At 40.4% G+C, this 23,196-nt stretch overlaps 1 protein-coding gene across 6 annotated transcripts in view; it reads right to left on the bottom strand.

Annotated features, from left to right (window-relative positions):
• The window catches only part of SPECC1 (sperm antigen with calponin homology and coiled-coil domains 1), a 477,242-nt gene that overhangs the window by 68,237 nt on the left and 385,809 nt on the right, over positions 1–23,196 (bottom strand). For all 6 annotated transcript variants that reach the window (XM_049860224.1, XM_049860218.1, XM_049860220.1 and 3 more), the window contains 2 exons: positions 21,929–22,085; positions 13,790–13,892 (listed from right to left, as the gene is read on the bottom strand). In XM_049860224.1, coding sequence (XP_049716181.1) covers positions 13,790–13,892; positions 21,929–22,085 — 260 coding nt within the window. The remainder of the gene's footprint in view (positions 1–13,789; positions 13,893–21,928; positions 22,086–23,196) is intronic.

Genomic DNA, 23,196 nt, shown 5'->3' with positions numbered 1-23,196 from the left:
CTAGTTCCAAAATTTCTGTGGAAGAGGCCAATGGACCCAGCTTGGATTGGGTGCCCTCCCTTGGGCCAATCTGCAGTGACTGGTGTGAGAGGAACATGGTAGCCTCTCTGGCATCCATGTGAATGGAGGCAAAGGAAGAAACCCCTCCCCATGTGCTGTACAGATAATCTGACAGGTATCCTGTACACCCTTTAATATTTTTGTTTAGGAAATCATTTTTATTACTCAAGGGTTCACATATCTGGGCACACGCACACACCTCAGAGTAGGAAAGGGAGCCCCAAAGCATGCTGACTCATGAGATGTAGTCAGCCGGAAATAAGGACTACCATAACTTGGGAAATAAAAGTCCTTCATGGTTATTTTGCAAACAAATTCTACTGTTGATTCAGGTTGTAAGACAATGCCTGTGCCTTCACAAACTACTGTGTTTCAAAACAGATGCAGAAGCAGAGACATTGAGTAAAAAAGAGCCTCATAAGAGCAGAGGCCAGTGGTGGCATTCATTTTCTATTAGGAATCTATCTTTACAATGAAGTCAGGAAAAGAACTGCTCTAATGATAATAAATAAATCAAAGGATTTTACGTTCTTTGAATTGTGCTGTAGCCCACAAAAGACTTGTCTCAAGAGAAAAGAACAAATAGAGCCCCAAATGGCACATCTCATAGGCCGCTTGCCATTGGATAAACATGTTTCAGTGCTTCTCTGTGGGAATTCAGGGACATAAAAACAGAACTTGCCTGCAACGTGGGTGTTCTTCCCAGATTCAAAATAAGATTACTTTGGAAAACAGAAAGACTGCCTTTTTTCTCTAAAAGTTCCCAACTTTTTTCTCTAGTATAGTTCCCAACTAATGGGTTCAAAACAGGTTTAAAAATAGTCCGTTTGTGGCTTAATGATAATACAAGTATACCTTACTATCTGAACTTTTGCAATACAAATCCAGAAACTGAATAGATTTAGATAAATCTCTTGCTATTTGAATTCTTGCTTCTTGTTCTCTGAAACTCAAGAACGAAATATGACTTGAAAAACAGGAGATATTTGTATACATTTTTATCTAAGGTAGGGGTCAGCAAACTTCTTCTGTAAAGGTCCAGATAGCAAACACTTTTAGCTTTGCTGGTTGTATAGCTCCATGGCCTCTGTTCCAGCGACTCAACCCTGCAGTTGTAGCACAAAAGCAGCTACAAACAATATGTAAGTGAATGAGTGACTGTGTTCCAATAAAACTTTTTTCGTCTAAATTTTACTTATTTTGTTGTTGTTGTTGGGAATACACACAGCAAAACATAGACCAATTCAACAGTCCCTACATGTACAACTTGGTGACACTGATCACGTTCTTCGAGTTGTGCAACCGTTCTCACCCTCTTTTCTGAGTTGTTCCTCCCTCATTAACATGAACTCACTGCCCCCTAAAGTTCCTATCTAATCTTTTAAGTTGCTGTTGTCAATTTGATCCCATATAGATAGTTCTTAAAAGAGTATAATGCTCAAGGCAGGCCTTTTTTACTAGTTAAGCTAAACTATTTGATTTTCGGATGACTTCAGGGGATATTTTTGGTTTAAGGTTTAAAGACTATCTCAGGGCAATAGTTTCAGAGGTTCATTTGCCCTCCATGGCTCCAGAAAGTCCATGAGAATGTGAAATTCTGTTCTGTGTTTTCCCCCTTTTTAACAGGATTCTTCTACGGAATCTTTGATCAAAATGTTCAGTAATGGTAGCCGGGCACCATCCAGTTCTTCTGGTCTCATTGCAAAGGAGGCAGTTAGTTGTTCATGGAGGTATTAACCACACATTCCATATCCTCCTCCTACCCCTGACTCTCTTTCTTTCCCTGCTGTTCCAGGAGAGTAGAGACCAATTGTGCCTTGGGTGGCCACATGTAAGCTTTTAAGACCCCAGATATTACGCAATGAACTAGGAGGTAGAACAGAAGCAGTAAACGTGTTATTTGGCCAAGTAACTGAGATGTTGCATGAAACCATGACCCTAAACCTCCAAAGCAAGGAACCAAATCCCATGAGGTGTTTGGTTGTACATAAGCATCCTCAGCAGCTTCTCTATTTTTTTTTTTTGTCATTGTAAATATATCTCTCACATAGCTTTTGCCAATAAAACTTTTTAGAGGTGTACAACTTACTGACAGCAATTACAGTAATCGATTTTGCAATACCCTTTAATTACAATAAACCTTTAATTATAAAAACAGGTAGTGGGCTGGATTTGACCCCTGGGCCATATTTCACTGATTCCTGATCTGAGTTGAACCTTAAATCTAGTTTAGCAGTATCAGACCTATATAATTACTGTTTCAAAAGGCAAAAGCTTTGATGATATAAAATATTCATTTTTTACTATCTTTATAAAATAAGAAGAGATCATATTAAAATGAAAAAAATTCTGAGTTGTAGTACTTACAATTAGAGTGAGACTTTTTAGGTACACCACCTGAAAAAAAGGCCATTTTTCTGAAAAATATTTTCATATATCCTTTACGTTTATATTTTAATTTTAAAAGACACAATTCTTAAAAAAAAAAAAAAAAACTGACTTGTTAATGGTCACAAGGCTTTAAAGTGACCTGTGAATGCAGCCTTGCCGGCAGGTCTCCTGAAGCCCATTCTCTCTGCTGTAATTCCACAAGAGCACACCCTCCTTAGGTTTTGTTTTTCCACTTTACATTTTTTCTCAGAAAGTACCCAGTTTAATTACTGACTGCAACACATCTCTATGGACTTTTCCGTTAGATTTTCTCCTCCAAATTATGGGTCATAAAACAACATTTGATACAAAGAATACATTTGGGTTATGAAGCATAATAGTAAAGTGAGTACCTGTAAATCCCACCTTACAAATAGAAAGTAGATTATCAGTATTTTGCACCTACCTGTTTTACTTTAATTCTTGTTTTATTTCAATTATTATTAAGTGTACAAAATAATATATGTACATTTTTTAAACATAATATTTTAGTGTGTTTTTGGTGAAGGTTTACACCACAGATTAGGTTCCCACTCAGCAATTTCCACACAAGTTGTTCAGTGACACTGGTTACATCCTCACAATGTGTGAACAGTCTCATTATTTCCATTCCGGTTGTCCTGTTTCCATTAATCTAGTTTCCCTGCCCCCTGACATTCTCATCAAGAACTCAGACACTACTCATGAAAATAGGACATAAAACATAACTTTATGAACAATATTATGCCAACTGAGGCTGATGCCAACTGATGTCCCTCATGACTATGGTCCTAATCCTTCAAGCCGAGAAATCCAATCCTGTGATGTGTTTGTTTATGCCTAAGAAGTATCCTTAACCGTGCCACCTATGCACTTTATTATATATACGGATACATGTGCATACAGTTACAAACGTGCATATACATATACCTATATATACACAGGGAGCCCTGGTGGCATAGTGGCTGAAGGCTCGGCTGCTAACCAAAAGGTTGGCAGTTTGAGTCCACCAGCCACTCCTTGGAAACGCTATAGGTTCCTATAGGTTCGCTATGAGTAGGAATCGACTCAATGGCAATGGTTTTTTTTTTTTGGTTTATATATATACACATCTGTACATACATACTCGCACATATATTTTTTGGCTTTTGCTGTTGTTTCAAAATTACATATACCGTAGCAATTACCAATTTGCCCTTTTTTCTTACGTACTTTTTGGTGACATTGTTTGCCTTCATCAAGGTGTGCACAGCTCATTCTTATTAGGTGTTACCTTTCCATCACAAAAATGACAAGTGCCTACTATCTAGAGGGTGAGTGCTCCTCTCTCCCATTCCTGGTCACCACTAATGAACATTAGTTTCTGTATATTGTTCATGTCATTTTAGAAAAGAGAGAATAGACATTTGTTTTTTGGGGGATTGACTTATTTTGCTCAACACAATACCCTCAGGTTCATTCATGTTTCAAGATGTTTTGGTGTACATGTTTTTTAAAACGTTATAGTTTGATCAGTTTTGTAACTTACATAGCAGTATCCTACTTGAATCCTTTACTGATGAAGATCCAAGACCACAGCCTTCAGTATGGATTACGCCTCAACATAAAGACAAGAAAAATCCTCACAACTGCACCAATAAGCAACATCATGATAAATGGAGAAAAGACTGAAGTTGTCAAGGATTTCAACAACCAATGCCAATGGAACTGTAGTCAGGAAATAAAATGACGTTTGCACTGGGCAAATTTGCTTTAAAATCTCACAAAGCAAAGATGTCACTTTGATGACTAAGGTGCGCCTGACCAAAGCCATGGTATTTTCAATTGCCTCATAATTTTTTTTTTTTTTTTCATATGAATGAGAAAACTGGACAATGAAGAAGGAAGGCTGAAGAAGAACTGATGCATTTGAATTATGGTGTTGCTGAAGGATACAGAATATATTAGACTGCCAGAAGAATGAAGAAATCTGTCTTGGAAGAAGTACAGCCAGAATGTTCCTTAGAAGTGAGGATGGTGAGACTTGGTCTCGCTTACCTTGTACGTGTTATCAGGAGGGACCAATCTCTGGAGAAGAACATTATGCTTGGTAAAGTAGAGGGTCCGTGAAAAAGAGGAAGGCCCTTAACGAGATGGATTGACACACAGGGTATAGCGATGGGCCCAAACACACCTACCACTGTGAGGGTGGCACAAGACCGAATGATGTTTCCGTTCGGCTGTGCACGGGGTTGCTATGAGTCGGAACCAACTCCATGGCACCTAACAACAACAACAACGACGACAACATCATCCTACCCGACCCTCTCTACTCCTCATCCCCCTTGCCTGTTCCCCCAGTGAAACTCTTCTAACTGTAATTCTTTTCCTTTTTTTTAAATAACAGGTTTATTGAGATAGGATTCACATACCAGGAATGTCGTCACCCTTTTGAAGTGTGTAACTCCATGGTTTTCAGTATGTGCGCAAGGTTGGGCAATCATCTAAAACCAGCTGCTGTGGAGCTGATTTCAACTCATGGTGACCCCATGCGTGTTAGAACCACACCCCATAGGGTTTTCAGTGACTGATTTAAAAAAAATTTTTTTTTAATAATATTTTATTGTGTTTTTGGTGAAGGTTTACAAAGCATTTAGGTTTCCATTCGGAGATGGATTACCCAGTAACAAAGGTAAGCACGTGCTGCTCATTCACTTGCTTTTACAGCCTTGCTTATTGGGTAATCTGCCCCGTGCCCATTCGATGATTCCACCGTTCAGTGCCATTGTTACATTCTTCACAGTGCGTCACCATTCTCAATATTCCCCTTCTGGTTGTTCCATTTCCATTAATCTAGTTTCTGCTTCCTTACATTCTTACCTTTGTTTAAAAGTAATTGCTGACTGTGATTTTTTTTTAAAGGAGCACAGTACTTACAGGTGAAATTCTTTATTTTATGAGCCAATCTGTTATTTAGCTAAAAGGTGACCTCAGGGGTGAGTTTCAGTTCAAGGTTTAAAGAGTATCTCAGGGCAATAATCTCAGGGAGTTCTTCAGTTTCAACAGGTCCTGTAAGTCTTTTTTTTTTAGGAATTTGAGGTTCTGTTCCACATTTTTTCTCATTCTATCAGGGTCCATCTATTGTGGCCCTGATCAGAACAGTCTGTAGCAGTAGCCGGGCACCATCTAGTTCTTCTGGTCTCAGGGTAGATGAGGCTGTAGTTCCTGTAGACCAGGTTCTTCTTTGAGTCTTTCATTTCCTTCTTTTTCTTTTGCTCCAGATGAGTAGAGACTGATGTTATATTTTAGATGGCTGCTCAGAAACCAAACTAGGATGTGGAACATAAAATTTATGCCAACTGACCAAGATGTCCCACAGGACTATGGTCTCAATCCTTCAAACCAGGAAACCAGTTTGACAAGTTGTTTGGTTATGTCTAAGAAATATGTGTAACTGTGCCCCCTATGTGCTTTATTACATATACGAATATATGTTCATACAATCACATACATGCATACACATACACCTATATATACACACATATATACATATACCTGCACATTCCTGGAGCCTTGTTTTTGCCAACGCCTTCAGCGCAGCTTGGACTTCTTCCTTCAGTACCATTGCTTCCTGTTCATATGGTACCTCCTGAAGTGGCTGAACATCGACCAATTCTCTTTGGTACCGTGACTGCGTATTCCTTCCATCTTCTTTTGATGCTGCTTGAGTTGTTTAATATTTTCCCCACAGAATCCTTCAATATTTAAACTCAAGCCTTGAATTTTTTCTTCAGTTCTTTGACCTTCAGAAACGCAGAGTGTGTTCTTCCCTTCTGGTTTTCCATCTCCAGGTCTTTGCACGTGCCATTATAACACTTTACTTTGTCTTCTTGAGCCACCCTTTGAAATCTTCTTTTCAGCTCTTTTACTCATCATTTCTTCCTCTTGCTTTAGCTACTCGACGTTTAAGAATAAGTTTAGAGTCTTCTGACATCTGTTTTGGTCTTTTCTTTCTTTCCTGTCTTTTTAATGACCTCTTGCTTTCTTCATCATACATGCCCTTGATGTCATTCCACAACTTGTCTGGTCTTTGGTCATTAGTTCAAATCTATTCTCGACATGGTCTCTAAATTCAGGTGGGATATACTTAAAGTCATACTTTGGCTCTCATGGAGTTGTTCTAATTTTTTTCAGCTTCAGCTTGACCTTGCATATGAGCAACTGATGGTCTGTTCCACAGTCAGCTCCTGGCCTTGTTCTGACTGATGATATTGAGCTTTTCCATCAATTCTTCCCACAGATAAGGTGCCCTGACCCAAGCCATGGTGTTTTCAATTGCCTCCTATGCGTATGAAAGCTGGACAATGAATAAGGAAGACTGAAGATGAGCTGACACCTTGGAATTGTGGTGTTGGAGAAGAATATTGAATATATCATGGACTGCCAAAAGAACGAACCAATCTGTCTTGGAAGAAGTACGACCAGAATGCTCCTTAGAAGCAAGGATGGCAAAACTACATCTCACATACTTTGGACATGTTGTCAGGAGGGATCAGTCCCTGGAGAAGGACATCATGCTTGGCAGAGTGCAGGGTCAGCGGAAAAGAGGAAGACCCTCAACAAGGTGGATTGACACAGCGGCTACAACAATGAGCTCAAGCATAACAACGATTATAAGGATGGTTCAGGACCAGGCAGTGTCTCGTTCTGTTGTGCATAGGATCGCTATGAGTCAGAACCGACTCAACGGCACCTAACAAAAACAACAACTGACGTTGAACATCCTTTCATGTGTCTTTTGGCCATTTTCTTTTTTATTTATTGTGTTTTAGGTGAAAGTTTACAGTGCAAATTAGTTTCTCTTTCAAAAACGTATACACAAATTGTTTTGTGAGATTGTTTGCAATCCCTGCAATGTGACAGCACTCTCCACCTTTTCCTTTACATCCCGGGTTCCCCGTGCCCATTAGTCCAGATTTCCTGTCCCCTCCTGCATTTTCGTCTTTACATTTGGGCAAGTGTTGCCCATTAGGTCTCCTAAACTTGATTGAGCTAAGAAGCACATTCCTCATGTGTGTTATTGTTTGTTTTATAGGTCTAATCTTTGGCTGAAAGGTGGACTTCATGAGTGGCTTCAGTTTTGAGTTAGCAGAATGTTCGGTGCCAGTCTCGGGAGCTCTTCCAGACTCTCTCAGACCAGTAAGTCTGGTCTTTTTTTTTCGAGTTTGAATTTTGTTTTACATTTTTCTCCTGCTCTGTCCCGAAACCTCTATTGTGATCCTTGCAATGGCTGATTTTTTTTTTTAATTGTGCTTTAAGTGCAAGTTTACAAATCAAGCTAGTCTCTCATACAAAAATTTGTATACACCTTGCTTTGTAAGTGCAAGTTTACAAATCAAGCTAGTCTCTCATACAAAAATTTGTATACACCTTGCTTTGTACTCCTAGTTGCTCTCCCCTTAATGAGACAGCACACTCCTTCTCTCCACTCTGTATTCCCCGTGTCCATTCAGCCAGCTTCTGTCCCCCTGTGGCTTCTCATCTCCCTTCCAGACAGGAGCTGCCCACATAGTCTCATGTGTCCACTTGAGCCAAGAAGCTCACTCCTCATTTTCTATCTATCTTATAGTCCAATCCCTGTCTGAGGAGCTGGCTTTGGGAATGATTCCTGTCTTGGGCTAACAGAAGGTCTGGGAGCCTTGGCCTCCGGGGTCCTTCTAGTCTCAGTCAGACCATTAAGTCTGGTCTTTTTATGAGAATTTGAGGTTTGCATCCCACTGCTCTCCTGCTTCATCAGGGATTCTCTGTTGTGTTCCCTGTCAGGGTAGTCAGCGATTGTATAATGGCTGTTTTTTTTTTTTTTTCCAAGTAGAATGCCAGGCCTTTGTTCTGAGGCATGTCTGGGTGGATCTGAATCTGCAACCCTTCATTTAGCACTTGAATGTGTTAGCCCTTTGCATTAGTTCCCAATCTGGAGTACCTACCCAGCCACTCTTGCATTATCTTGTTTAATTTTCTGTCTGCCCCTTCTCCTTTCTCTCTTTGTTGCCTGTTCCACTAACCTTGACCAACCCCCTTCCTGGAGTCTAGACCTGTTCTCCCAGAGTGTAGCAGCACAGCACCCAGCAGGTATTCAGTGAATGTATGGATGAATGAAATCAGTATGGAAAGCTAGTTTGGTCATTCCATAATATTGATCTAGGTGACTGTCTCAGGTCAGGGTTGGAAGCACCCTTATGGTGTTTCCCCAGAACTACCCTGAATCAAAACTATTGGGGGCCCCCTACTGATACGATGCCACTCCTAAGTTAACAGCCTTATCCAGCTTTTTAGCTTCAGCCAGCTCCCCACTGAGGCTCTGGATCTCACTTCACTGGCCATAGCACTTGTGAAATAAAATTATAAAACTTTCAAACTTCGATTCAGCCTTGGTAAAAATGAGAATGTAAAGTATGAATCACAGTGTAGTGATGGGTTGCTTTGGGAAGAAATAATCTTGATGACAATTAAATTTTCTTACTAAATTATTTTACATAAATTACCTTACAAAACTAAGATAAGAAAGAGACAGAGGATATTTACATACCAGTGACTACAGAAGTACCGGGAAGAAAAACACTAGACAGGGAGGGAGAAGGTCTTACTGGAGTTTAAGCCTGTGGAGGCTCTGTCACTCACCAAAAACCACTTACTCTCTTCGACATTCCCTGAGGGGGAGTTACAAGCTCCCTGAGAGACTCGACTCTTCACCACATTTTTTTGGTTTACAAGCTCCTTGAGAGACTTGACTCTTCACCACATTTCTTTGGTTTAATCTTTCAGGAATGAAGACTTCAACTATGAAACATACTAGGGCCACAAAATTTGTAAAACAGATTATAGGAAATAGAATTTATTTATTAATATACAGAACATGCTATAAGAAATTGAATGCTCACTTAAGTGGTAAATGAACTCAAGAGCCTTGGGATGATTAGCTCACTGATACATAGACAGACAGATATATGGTATAGGTTTTTCTTGCTTGCCAGAAACTCTGAGAATCTTTAGGGCTAGTTTTCACCTTGTAAAATGCTTAAAATAGAAGAGTTTCTCATTGATTCCCACCACCTGTCTGCCAGTTTGTCATACTGTGGTGGCTTGTGTGTTGCTGTGATGCTGGAAGCTATGTCACTGGTATTTCAAACACCAGCAGGGTCACCAACGGTGGAGAGGTTTCAGCGCAGCTTCCAGACTAAGACAGATCAGGAATAAAGGCCTGGTGACCTGTTTCTGAAAATTAGCCAGTGAAAACCTTATGGGTCACAATAGAACACCATCTGATACAATGCTGGAAGATGAGCCCCCTAGGTTAGAAGGCACTCAGAACACACAGTGTCTGCAACAATGGACTCGAACGTATCAATGATAGTGAAGATGATGCTATACTGGGCAGTTTTGTTCCGCTGCACATGGGGTTGCCATGAGTTGGAGCAGACTCGATGGCAACTAACAACAAATATTAAATTCAAAACCTAATAAAAAGCCTCATTCTTCTAGTATTAACACATTACTAAATGCACTAAAGCATCAGAGCGCTGAGGTCTTACTAATACCCAGAAAATGCAACGTGGGGCACCCAGAAGTCAACAACTGCAAGTGTGGTCCACAGTGTCCTCTGTCATTTCTCCTGCTGTCCTGACAACACTCAGACCTCAGCTAGCCTAACAACGGTCAGTTTGTTCTGCCTTCTGCCTTCCTTTTATCTGTAATACACTCTGATGAATGCATGGAATTCAGTTCTAAACCTCTCCAGGTCTCCATCACTCCCCCTAAAGCATGACAAGGCACAACCACCCCACACCTCCACAGGTGCCACACTGGCTGCATTTCCAGGGCCCCCGCCATGGCCAAACCTTGATGAAAACGTAAATGTCCTCGCCTTCTTCAGGCCTTTGCTCAAATGTCATCTCCACAACACTTATATTTAAAATTGTATCCACGCACCCAACATTCCCAATCCTCCTGCCCTGCTTTGTTTTTCTCCACAGCTTGTATCACCTCCTAATATAGTGCATATTTTTACTTTCTTATTTGAATTGTCACTCACCGTGAGAATGTAACTTCCCTGAAGGCAGGGACTTTCGCCTGTTTTGTTCATTGCTGAATCTCCAGCACCTAACACATTACCTGACACTGAATAGGTCCCTCAATAGAAATTCATTGAATTAATATGTGGAGAGTTTTCTATTTTTTAAAAAACCTTTTCTTGAGTTTTTTTTTTTTCTTTTAACTGTGCTTTAAGTGAAAGTTTACAGTTCAAGTTAGTTTCTCATACAAAAATTCATACATTCATTGTTTGTGACCCTAGTTGTTCTCCCTATAACGTGACAGCACACTCCTCCTTTCCACCCCGGCTTTCCATGTGCATTCAACAAGCTCCTGTCCCTTTCTGCATTCTCATCTTGCCTCTGGACAGGAGCTGCTTGAATTAATATATGGAGAGTTTTAACATAACTCATCATACTCTAGTGAAGTAAAAAGAAAATTATTTTAAATTGAAATGCACATGGTTACTGGTTTTCAAAGATTGTGAACCATCTTGAGTTTTCATCGATTTACTTTTCGCTTCATATTCCTGAGAGGAAGAGCTTTAGAATACTTGGTGAAGAGTACCAGTAAATAAATCAGACACATCTGAGTTATATTTCTCTCTAAATTCACAGAGATTTAACAATGAATGAAAAATACGCTCCAGGCAAAATGAGTTTTGGGTTTCATCAAACGTAAAACATTTTAAAAACTAGTTCAAGATGTTCATAAAACAAAAACAACAACAAAATTACTACAGCAGGAAGTATTATTCTCACAATTATCCCTGGAAGTATATTTTCTATGATTTAATTATAACATTACATCTTAAAGGGCCAATTCCTTCTGGAAAGTTTCTCTTTTTGTATCCACTCTAGCACTTCCTTAACCATCAGGAACCATGTGTGGCTCAGCCACAATCAAGGCTTCAGTCCTGCATGACTACTCTTTTTAATTGCTTTCTTCTATTTCTGGTGCCATTTCAATTTCCTTTATTCTAAAACCTCCGGTAATCAGCTCTCTCTCCCTGACTGCTTATTCTTTTCCATCTCCTTGGCAGTGGCTATTATGTCAAGGGGTGTCCTTACTGAGATGCCTTCATTTACGGGATGGTCTCAACCCTTGGATGGGGCTGAAGTAGAGAGTGGTCAGAGTAGCTGAAAGAAAAAAACTGAGTCAGGAGGTAGTTTGCACTTTGGGTGCCTCTATTAATGGTTATTCATATGACTAGATTTTTTCTTTTTTAACATGAAATGAAAAGAAGGTACTGTCAAAGATAGAAGATTCTGGTATTCTTGGGTAGCTTCTGACTTTAAGACAGCTGACTGCTGCGGATACCACAAAGAGAATCCTAGCCCTGCTTCTAAACGACCTGGCGTGGGTCTTAGTGCAGGCCTGGTTTTCTTGCTAGTTTCCTTCTCTGACCCCACCACTCCCAAAAGCTCAGCATTGGGAAGGGAGTGTTGTGGTTGCCATCATCTTCAGAATTTTCAGCAAAAGGGGTAATGGTAGGGAAAGCTAGGCCTGGGTGAGAATGGAGTAGGAGGAGCTGGCAAATTTAAAGAAGGTATCTGTTTAATGTGAAAGGTAAGATAAAGCTTCCAGAAGAAAACACAGAAAAATATCTTTATAACTTGCAAAAGACAAAGATTTCTTAAGCAGGATACAAAAAGCACTAACAATTAAAGATCGATAAATTAGACTCAATTAAAATTAAGAATTTTGTTCATTAAGAGACACCATTAGAAGACTGAAAGTTCAAGTCACACTGGAAGATATGTGTAACACATCTATTGGACAAAGGATTTATATCCAGAATATATATGAAAAAACTAAAAGTAATAAGGAAAAAAAAAGTTAGGTTTTAAAAGTGGGCAGAAGACTTGAGCAGGCATATCCCAAAGGCCTATCCAAACGGCCAATTAGCATATGAAAAGGTACTCAAACTCATCAACAGGGCTAAACTAAACTAAAACCACAATGAGATATCACCACACACTTACTCCAAAAGTTTACAATACTAAGTGTTGGTGAGAATGTAAAGAAACAGGTCTGTCATAAATTCCTGGGGCGATGTAAATTATACAACCACGGTGGAACTCTGTTTAGCACTATCTACTGTACGTGAATACATGCAAGCCCTATTGTCCAGTAATTCCATCCCCAGGCACAGATCCAGCAGCAACGAGCAGATGTGTTCCAAGAGACGTGTATAAGAACATACCGGAACTATGTTAATAATCCCGAACTAGAAATAATGCAAATGCCCATCATTAACAGAATGGATAAATAAATAATGGTATAATCATATAAAGGAGTTACTAAATGGTGAAGAAAATGAGCAAAGTATAGCTATATGCAACAGCATGGATAAATCTTACTAACTTAACACTGTGTGAAAGAAGCCAGATGCAACGATTACATAGTTTTAAATTCCATTTATATAAGGTTTGAATGAAGGCAAGACTAATGTAGTATTTAGGGATGTATACATCCATAGAAAACTATAAGGAAAAGCAAAGAATTGAGGATAATAGTTCTCTTTGGGAGTAGTGAAGGGTTATGATTAGAAGGAGTCGTATGAAAGGATGGCATGTACTGGCAATGCTCTATTTCTGGATCTAGGTAGTGACTGCATGGGCTTTCACTTAATTCATGAAGCTACAGTTTATAGTTCATGCACTTTCACCTTTGTATATGATATCTCACAACAAAAAAACTTAAACATGTATCAAGTAATACTTCCTTGCCTAATCTTCACAGAAAATAAATACTGTCCCAGTAAACTGAAACCCTTAAACTAAATGCAAACAACTCTGAAAGAAATAGACAATTTTTTGAAAAAAATTTGGAGGCCAACCTCTGGGGGGCAGGCAGTGTATGAATTAGATAAAGGCACTCTTCCTTGGGAGAATGATTTAGCCAAAGCTGTCTCCCTTGGTTGAAGCCTGCTGAGCAAACTGCTTGGGAGCTTATGTTTCCTTTGGCCAAAAAAAAAGGTAGCCCTGCCCCAGGAGATACAGCTCTACATTTAGTATATGATTCATTGATTGGAGTACAGACTGGACTGTCGTTCTGTCTGTCCCTTGTCTGAATGTCTTCGTGCAGTACACAAAGAGAAAACCCTACATGGCAGTCCTGCCCTGGAGACTAGAAAGACTACAACTGCACATGCATTGGTCCAACCGAGTGTGTGCACACATGGAATGCAGATTGGCATTGGACAACGTCTGTCTAGAGCTGTGAGGACGTTGGCTCACATCTCCCTTACCGCATAACCTTCTGTCTTCTTCTGGCACCACTTCAGTAGAGCATTGCGCTTGGAGCCACCATATTCCCGGGCTAAGGCAGTCAGAGGATCTCTTCTTTCCACACTAGTTAGAAAGAATAGCACACAGTAAAGAGAAGACGCTAATTTTTAGAACTCTAAATTATATAGAAATAACTAGATTAGAAAAGCGGAAGTCTAGGTTTATCCAGTGAGACTCTAAAGAAACAACTAAATTAGTCATATCAATAATATATTAAAAAAAAAACTGTGGTATATATCTAACAAAACATTCGCCGTTTCAACATTTTCTGAAAGTACAATTCAGTGACATTAATTGCATTCATCATGTTGTCCAACCATCACCATTATCCGTTTCTGAATTTTTCCATCACCTTTAACAGAAGCTCAGTGTCCCCTAAGCAATAACCCTCCGCTCCCTTTGCCCCCTCGCTCCATCCACCTTTGGGAACCCCTAAGAAACTCTGGTTTCTATACACTTGCCTATTCTAGATATTTCCCATAGGAGGTATCATACAATATTTGTCCTTTTGTGACTGATTTATTTCATTCAGTCCATGTGGTAGCATGAACTAGGACTTCATTTCACTTTATGGCTGAGTAATATTCCACTGCATATTACATGTTATACCTCATGATATTAAAGAAAAAATAAATTGTGCTTCTTGGCTATCAGAAGTCTGGGGAGAGGTTTTGCTTGTTTTATGAGTCCATCTGTCACTTCATCCATCTAGCCATCCATTTATTTACAATATCATTTAAATTAAGGATAACCTTAAATAGATGGATCGACACATAGCTGAAACAACAGACTCAAACATACCAGTGATCATGAAGACGGCACAGGACTGGGTAACATTTCATTCTGCTATTCACAAGGTTGCCATGAGTCAGAGCTGACCTGATGGCCACTATTAATGACAAGAACATATAGAAAACATTCTACATGTTCGAAGGCTACACCTATATCTAAACAACATGTAAAAGGTAGGTTGGCATATTAAAAACACTAAATTGGGTGCTTATGGAGAAGTGACAGGAATGGGAATAAAGGTGAAAAATCAGTAAAAAAAAGTGACTCAAAAGAGGGGCTTTGCACACACTTAAGATTATAACCATACTCTGCAGTTCATGACACCTTAACTCAATTCTGAGAACCCGATTTAGCCAAAATTGAAACTTTACACCTCACGCGATGAAGTTCTAGGCTCAAAGGCAAAGGACCATAGACTCAGGAGACATCCATGTCAACTGGCACAACATAGTTCATAAAGACAAAGCTCTGCATCCTACTTTGGTGAGTAGCGTCTGGGGTCTTAAAAGCTCGTGAACATCCGTCTAAGATACAACTATCAGTCTCTTACCATCTGGAGCAAAAGAGAATTAAGAAAACCAACAACCCAAAGGAGCAATTAGTTCAAAGGACTAATAGACCATGTGAACCACCGCCTATTCAACCTCGAGACCAGAAGAACTAGATGGTACCCGCTATCACTACTGACTGCTCTGACTGGGATCACAACAGAAGGTCCTGGACAAAATGGGAGAAAAATGGCAGAACAAAAACCAAAATTCACAAAAAAGACCAGAATTGCTAATCTGATAGAAACTGGAGGAACTCCTGAGACTATAGCCCTAAAACACCCTTCTGAGCTGGTACTAAAGCCATTATTGGAGAACAGCCATTGCCAAACCATAGACAGGCCCATAAAATAAACAACACCCGAGAGGATCGTATTCCTTAGAATAATCTATTATACAAGGTCAAAAGGGCAACATTTACCCAAAAGCAAAGACGAGAAGGCAAGAAGGGGTAGTAATTCAGGACGAAATGAAACGTGAACCTAGGATGCACCTGCAGGGGAGGGCAGGCACACTGCGGGGAATAGAACCAGCATCAGGGAACGTTTTGTGTACAAACTATCAAATGGGGAAATAATTTGCTATGTAAGCTTTCGCCTAATGCACAATAAAAAACTGAAACAAAACAAAACAAATAAACAAAAAAACCAAAATTGAAACCTTAGCATTTCAAGAATAGGAGCCCCATTCCCAGTTTCCAATAGACATCTACACTAACTTTACGCCAAAATTATTCAGACACTAAGAAGGGATTTAAGGTCACACAATACCAAGTTTCTTCCATCGTGTTGTTGTTGTTGGGTACTGTTGAGTCAATTTCGACTCATAGTGACCCCATGTGACCAAGTAGAACTGCCCCACAGGGTTTTCTTGGCTGCAATCTTTATGGAAGCAGATCGCTAGGTCTTTCTCCCGTGGAACCTCTGGGTGGGCTCAAACTGACAACCTTTCTTTAGCAGCTGAGTACTTAATCATTTGTTCATTTCTTCCATCACAGATATCATGACATCATAATTACATTCCTATAGTAGTTTTGCACAGTACTCATGAGCAGGAACATAGGAATAGAAATGGACAGGCCAAGCAGGTAGAATATAAAGGAGGTGGATATCTGGAGTATCAGCTTCAGCAGGAAATAATTTAAGAGACATAGAATTTACTCCTACCTGTTTTTTTTTTTTTGTATATCATTAGGGTTCATATATAAGAATGTCCATAGCAGCATTTTTTAAAATGGCAAAAAGTTGGTGTTATGGACTGAATTATGTCCCCTCAAATATGTTAGAATCCTAACCCCTCTCTACCTGTGGATATAATCCTGTTTGGGAATTGGGTTTTCCTTGTTATGTTAATGCGGTCCTATCAGTGTAGGGTGTGTCCTAAACCTAATCTCTGAGCAATAAAAAGAGGTTAGCAGATTAAAGGCAGGAGCAAGCACAAACAGGGGAAGATAGATGCCATGTGAAGAGGAACCCAGGAAAGCCAGGGAGACAAGAATCTTCCCCCAGAGCTGACGGAGAGAGCGCCTTTTACTGTATGTAGCTGGTGCCCTGAATTCAGACTTCTAGCCTCCTAAACTGTAAGCAAGTAAATTTCTGTTTTTTAAAGTCACCTACTTGTGTGTGTGTGTGTGTGTGTGTGTTTACAATAACACTAGGAAACTATGACACTTGGAAACAGCCAAATGTACAGGAAAATGGATAACTGTGGTACATTCATACATAGAATACTATATAGCGGTAAAAGCTAATGAATTACAAATGTACACAATGACTTGAATGAATATCAGGAACACAATTTTCAAGTTAAAAAAGAAAACACATGTTCCCAGGAATACAAAACTTAAAAACATATAATTTAAACAACATAGTACTTATATTGTTTGTGGACACAAACATACATGGTAAAACTATAAAGAAAAGGAAGGGAAAACATAAAATTCAGAATGGTGGCTACCTGGGGGAAGGGGATGATGTGACTGGAAAGGGGCTGATAGAAAACTTCAAAGGTAGTAATACTTTTCGTTTTCTTAGATTGAAGGTGGGTACCCAGATGGGTCTCCATTGTACTGTTTTTCTTTATATATATTTTATTATTATTTTGTATATATTCAATATTTAATAAAAATATCTAAAAATTATTTTTAAAAGAGTAACAGGATAATTCTAGACCTCAGCAGTATGAATTAAGGTAGAGAGATTTTAAGACTACCATTTCACACTTGAATTTAAATTTTTGTTGTATAATTTGATGACTGTTTTTCCCTTGCATCTGGCAGATTTGTTAACACAAGTCCGTATGGTCAGGGTCGCTATTAACTACAAAGTAAAAAAAAAAAAAAAATTTTAAAGGTGGCTTTTTTTTTTTTTGGCTGTGTTTACTATACCTGGTCTTACTTTATCCTTTAGAGTAGAATTTCTATGCCTGACGAATTAGGGAGGACTGAAATGAAGGCTTAGAAAAGAGTTTCTGAATAAAGGATGACATTCTTCAATAAACATTCTTCTTTAAAAAATAAAGGTAACTAGATAGGCACACCAAAATAATAATAATAATTAGGATAAGGCCTTTCAAACTAAGTAATTTCTATTCTGTCATCGGTTTATCTCAATGACATGACCACAATATCAAAAGAAATTAATAACTTTTTTTTAGCACGAAAAGTGTAAAATATAGTATATTGATATACATATATTCTTTTTGTATGCATTTCTAGTATATAGAAAAGAGTCATTTCAGAATATCACCAATTCTGATCCCTAAAACTTGTTTTGATTACTTAAATCTCTCGTATAAAGTAGGACGGATATGTAGTATCTGGGGGCTTTAAGTTAACCACTGAAAGATCTGACTTGATCTATTTGGATTCAAATATAGGCTACACCCAAAGATATAAAAAAAGCTGAACTTATTCAGACTTTTATAAAACTCATAATGGTAGTTATAAAGTTTATTAAGAAGTCATTACTCCTAAAGTTGCCAATTTTGTATATTCATCCACTTACCCATCTCTATTTACTGAGTGAAATGCTATGTGTGTAACGCAATGCAAGGGACTGAGAAAGATACCCAGATGTAAGAAGCAGAATTTCCTTCCACTAAATTAGAGCCTAAACATAAACAAAGACATGCACAAGAATTAAACACCAAAATGAGTGAAAGACACCAAAGTCAGAGCAGGGGGTTATCAGTGCTACCAGGGGCTAGCTGAAACTACATGGAAGGTAGTTAGAAATGCTCATATTATATTGAGAAGGCTGGGTAAAACAAGCTTAGATGGAGTGAAGGGCTGGCTGGGCATTCTGGCAGGTGAGTTGGGGTGGGGTTAACTTGATGAGTATCCAGAAGGCCCGGTGTGCAAATCAGTCCAGGAAGACCCATTTCTGACGCCAAACTATGTAGTGGATGACAAATTCCACTTCACCCACCAACTGCATCCTGTGGAAATCTCAGCTTCCCTTCTCTATTTCAGATCCCAAAGGTCCACAGAATCTTTCTTTCTAGCCCTAGCCACCCAGGCTAGATCAGTGGGTACCAGCTGCAAGATCAGGACTCCATGACTCCTTCACTTCAGACCAGCCAGCCCCCTCTATTCTTGTGGGTCCTATAATTTGTTAGAGCAACTCACAGAGCTCATAGGAAACACCATGCCTGTGATAATACCTTTAATATATATATTAAAAAAAAAAAAAGGATACAAACGAAGAGATGCATAGGGTGAGGTCTGGGAGGGGTCCCAGTGTGATCCTTCCATGTCCCTATTTCATGCATGGTCACTGTCACGGATTGAATTGCATCCCCCCAAAACATTTGTCAACTTGGCTAGGTCATGATTCCCAGTATTGTATAATTGTCTACCATTTTGTCATCTGATGTGATTTCCTGAGTGTTGTAAATCCTATTACTATGATGTAATGAGATGGATTAGTGGCAGTTATATTGACAAGATCTACAAGATTAGATAGTGTCTTAAGCCAATCTCTTTTGAGATATAAAAGGGAGAAGCGAGTAGAGAGATATGGCGACTTCATACCACCTAGAAAGCAGTGCCAGGAGCAGAGTGTGTCCTTTGAACCCAGGATCCTACACAGAGAAGCTCCTAGACCAGGGGGAGACTGATGACAAGGACCTTCCTCCAGAGCCAACAGAGAGAGAAAGCCTTCCTCTGGAGCTGACACCTGAATTTGGATTTCTAATCTACTAGACTGTGAGAAAATAAATTTCTTTGTTAAAGCCATCCACCTGTGGTGGCTGGCTGTTATAGAAGCACTAGATGACTAAGACAGAATGTGGTACTGAGAGTGGGGTCCTGCTCTAACAGATGCCTAAAATGTGGAAGCAGTTTTGAAACTGTGAATAGATAGAGGACCGACAGCAGCAGAGGACTGGCAGCAGCAGAGAAGTGAGAGCAGCAAAGGACCGGCAGCAGCAGAACAAGGAGACCAGCATGAGATAGCGCTGGAGCCAACCTGTGGGGTGAGACAGCTGAGTGCCTGTGTGGAGGAGGGTTCTTGGTGGAGTGCGGTGCACTTATTGGTGGAGCTAGGCTTGCCAACCCATGGAGCAAGAAAACTGAGTGCCTTCTGGCTGAAGTGTACTGGCGGAGTGGGGTGCCTCCAGGCACTTACTGGTGGAGCTAGAGAGCTTTGGAACACTTGCCCCAGTAGGGCAGATGTGGGTGTGAGGCCCAAGGTGCCAAGAGGTCAAGGAAATAGGAAGCAGAGCTGCCTCAGTCTCAAAAGGTATGGCCATGACCTCTGAGGTGTCAAAGAGTGTGTTTCTAAGGCTGGAGTCACCACTGAGATGGACTAGAAGAATGGTGCACCTAAAGCTGAGGGAGCTGAGTTGCTACCCTAGTGGGCCTGGAAGGCAAAGCTGAAGCCCAGGGTCGAGGTGCCTTCACTCAGAATCTGGACAGTGTGGCCAATACCTAGTGTCTGAAGGGCAGGGTTACTTACTGTGTGAATGGTCTCAGAGAACGAAAGATTATTTTCAAACCTTTGAGGGCTAATGTAATGTGTTCTGCTGACTTGCTTGGTGACTGTTACGCATTCTTTCCCTTCAGTTTATCCCATTTGTAATGGAAATGTCTAGCTTGTGCCTGTTCTCCCATTGTACCTTCGGAAGCAGATAACTTGTATTCTAGATTTCACAGATGAAGAGGAATTTTGGATTTTGGACTTGAAGCTGATTTAAGACTTTTGCTGTGAGACAATGGGGTGAATATGTTTTTACATGTGGTTAGGACACAATTTGGGGGCAAAAGCGTGAAATGTCATGGATTGAATTGTGTCCCCCCAAAACATCTGTCAGCTTGGCTAGGTCATGATTCCCAGTATTGTACAATTGTCTACCATTTTGTCATCTGATGTGATTTCCTTACGTGTTGTAAATCCTATCACTATGATGTAATGAGATTGATTAGTGGCAGTTATATTGATGAGATCTACAAGATTAGACAGTGTTTTAAGTCAATCTCTTTTGAGATATAAAAGAGAGAGGCGAGTAGAGAGACATGGTGACATCATACCACCTAGAAAGCAGTGCTAGGAGTAGGGTGCATCCTTTGAACCCAGGGTTCCTGCACAGAGAAGCTCCTAGTCCAGGGGAAGACTGATGACAAGGACCTTCCTCCAGAGCCTGTCTTCAATGAATCTAATAGGAAGACACTAGACAGTAAAGCTCCGTCTGAGCCTCAGGGTTCAGGGCTCTTATTGGCCTCACCATGTGGCCATGATAGATTGTACTGTGCCTCCTGAGGCTTAGTCAGCATTGGGCCCCCAGGTGGCCCCTAGCTTCCACTCATTAGCCTCAGGTGTTGGTTCAGCTTGAAAGAATTAAGAACAGTGACCAAATTGCCTTCTGCAAGGTGATCCCACATTTCACAGGAAAAGGAATCTGGATCTAAGTGTGAATAACAGACAGTCATGTGAGGGTTCTGAGCGGGTAAACTCAGCATTTTAGAAGACTAGCCCAGCACAGATAAACAGAGAGAGAGGAAGCATTTGGAAGAGGTTTGCAGGGGTCTGGGTGATGAGGAGCACTGAAAAGGGATGAGGTGGCAGAGGTGAGATCCGACAGGCTCCTGGTGACCAGCCCTGCCAGAGTCTCTGCCCTCTCCATCTCCATCCTTCTCATTACTGCCAAGGTCTTCTTTCAACACTGACTTTAAAATGCCTCTCTAAATCCTTCTCATATGCCACAATTTTCTGACTAATCCTCCTTAAAAGCACAGATCCAATCTTAATAGATCACCACTGAAAAACAAAAACAAAAATCTCACAAACTTAGTGGTTCCCCACTGCTTTACCAAGATAAGTATAAGCCTCTTACCTTGGCATTGAAGACCATTCAAAATATGGTTCCAACCTGCCTTTCCAGCTGTGATATCCCAGTCATAATGTATATATGCCAGGCCCCTGTCCTCAGGAAATCCACAATTCCCTGAACGTTCCCCCTCAACCCCCGCAGAAATGCTACTTCCCCCCATTAGCCTTCTTGATCCAACAAAGGACCCTCCAAGTACTTTGCCTATACTTCTTGTTTACGGCCCTTTACTCCTCTTTTACTCCACTTTGCATAATTCTACTGTCTAGTGTCTTCTTATTAGATTCATTGAAGACGGGAACTGTATTGTAATCATATTCATTCAGGCATTATTTGCAGGAATAGATTGAACGTAGGGGATAAAACAGAGGGAAGAACCAAAAATTGTCAGCCCAATGTTTTTCTGATTTCCCACTGTTTAAAAAGTGATACCTGAGTCTGCTTTGTGATTTCAGCCCCTTGGAGGAAGAGCTCAGCAGTCTTGCATTCCCGAAGACCAGCGAAGAGGGTCTGCTCAGCGATTCAAGTGAGGGGCTCTTCCGGAGGTAAGAGTCTGGTTTCAGGTTCTCAGTCCTTCCTTTTAGAAGATCTGTGTGAACAACAACATAATCAAGCACCCATTCCTGGAGAAGAAAAATTTTACTGGTCATCACATTTTATTCTCAAGTATAAGCTAATAATATATTAGACTTCAAAAATGCTGTTCTACAGTTTATGGATAAAAAAAAATGCAAATAGGGGCATAGACTTTTCCAGACAGGATTCTCCAGGCAGGACTGACTCCATAATTGATAGGGCCTAGTGTACAATGAAGAAACCCTGATGGCATAGTGGTTAAGGGCTACAGCTGCTAACCAAAACATCGGCAGTCTGAGTCCACCAGGCCCTCCTTGGAAATCCTAGGGGCAGTTCTACTCTGTCCTATAAGGTCCCTATGAGTCGGAGTTGATTCAATGGCAATGGGCTTGATTTTTTGGTTTTAGTGTACAATGAAAGGCACTCTGGGGGAGCAGTGATTAAGCACTTGGCTGCTAAATGAAAGGTCGATGGTTCAAATCCACTAGCCGTTCCACAGGAGAAAGATGTGGCAGTCTGCATATGAAGATTTGCAGCCTTGGAAACCCTATGGGCAGTTCCACCCTATCCTACAGGCAATGGGTTTTGGTCAGTGTCCAATGAGGAGGCAGTGGTGATTCAGTGGTAAAATTCTCACCTTCCACTCTGGAGACCTTGGGTTTGATTCCCGGCCAACGTACATCATGTGGTCATCACTTACCTGTCAGTGGAGGCTTACATGTTGCTAAGATGCTGAACAGGTTTCAGCAGACCTTCCAGACAAAGACACCCTAAGAGGAAAGGCTGTGGATCTACCTTCTGAAAAATCAGCCAATGAAAATCCTATGGTTTGATGCACAACTGATTATAGGGGTGGTACAGGACCGGGCAGCATTTCATTCCGTTGTGCATGGGGTCATCATGAGTTACAGGCCAATTTGGAGGCAGCCAACGATAACAACAGTGCCCAATGAAACCCTTGTTTAAAAATTATTAAGAATTTCAAGAATTTCCAACTGTGATATCCCAATCATAATATGCCAGGTCCCTGGCCTCATAAAGCCCACAGTCTGGTCTAGTCTGGACCAGCCATAATTCCCTGAACATTGTGCGATTGCTTGCCCACCCCCCGCCCCACTTCCCAC

Source organism: Elephas maximus, chromosome 19, assembly GCF_024166365.1.
Source record: "Elephas maximus indicus isolate mEleMax1 chromosome 19, mEleMax1 primary haplotype, whole genome shotgun sequence".
Lineage (NCBI taxonomy): Eukaryota > Metazoa > Chordata > Mammalia > Proboscidea > Elephantidae > Elephas > Elephas maximus.
This window is presented reverse-complemented; position numbering and strand designations above follow the sequence as displayed.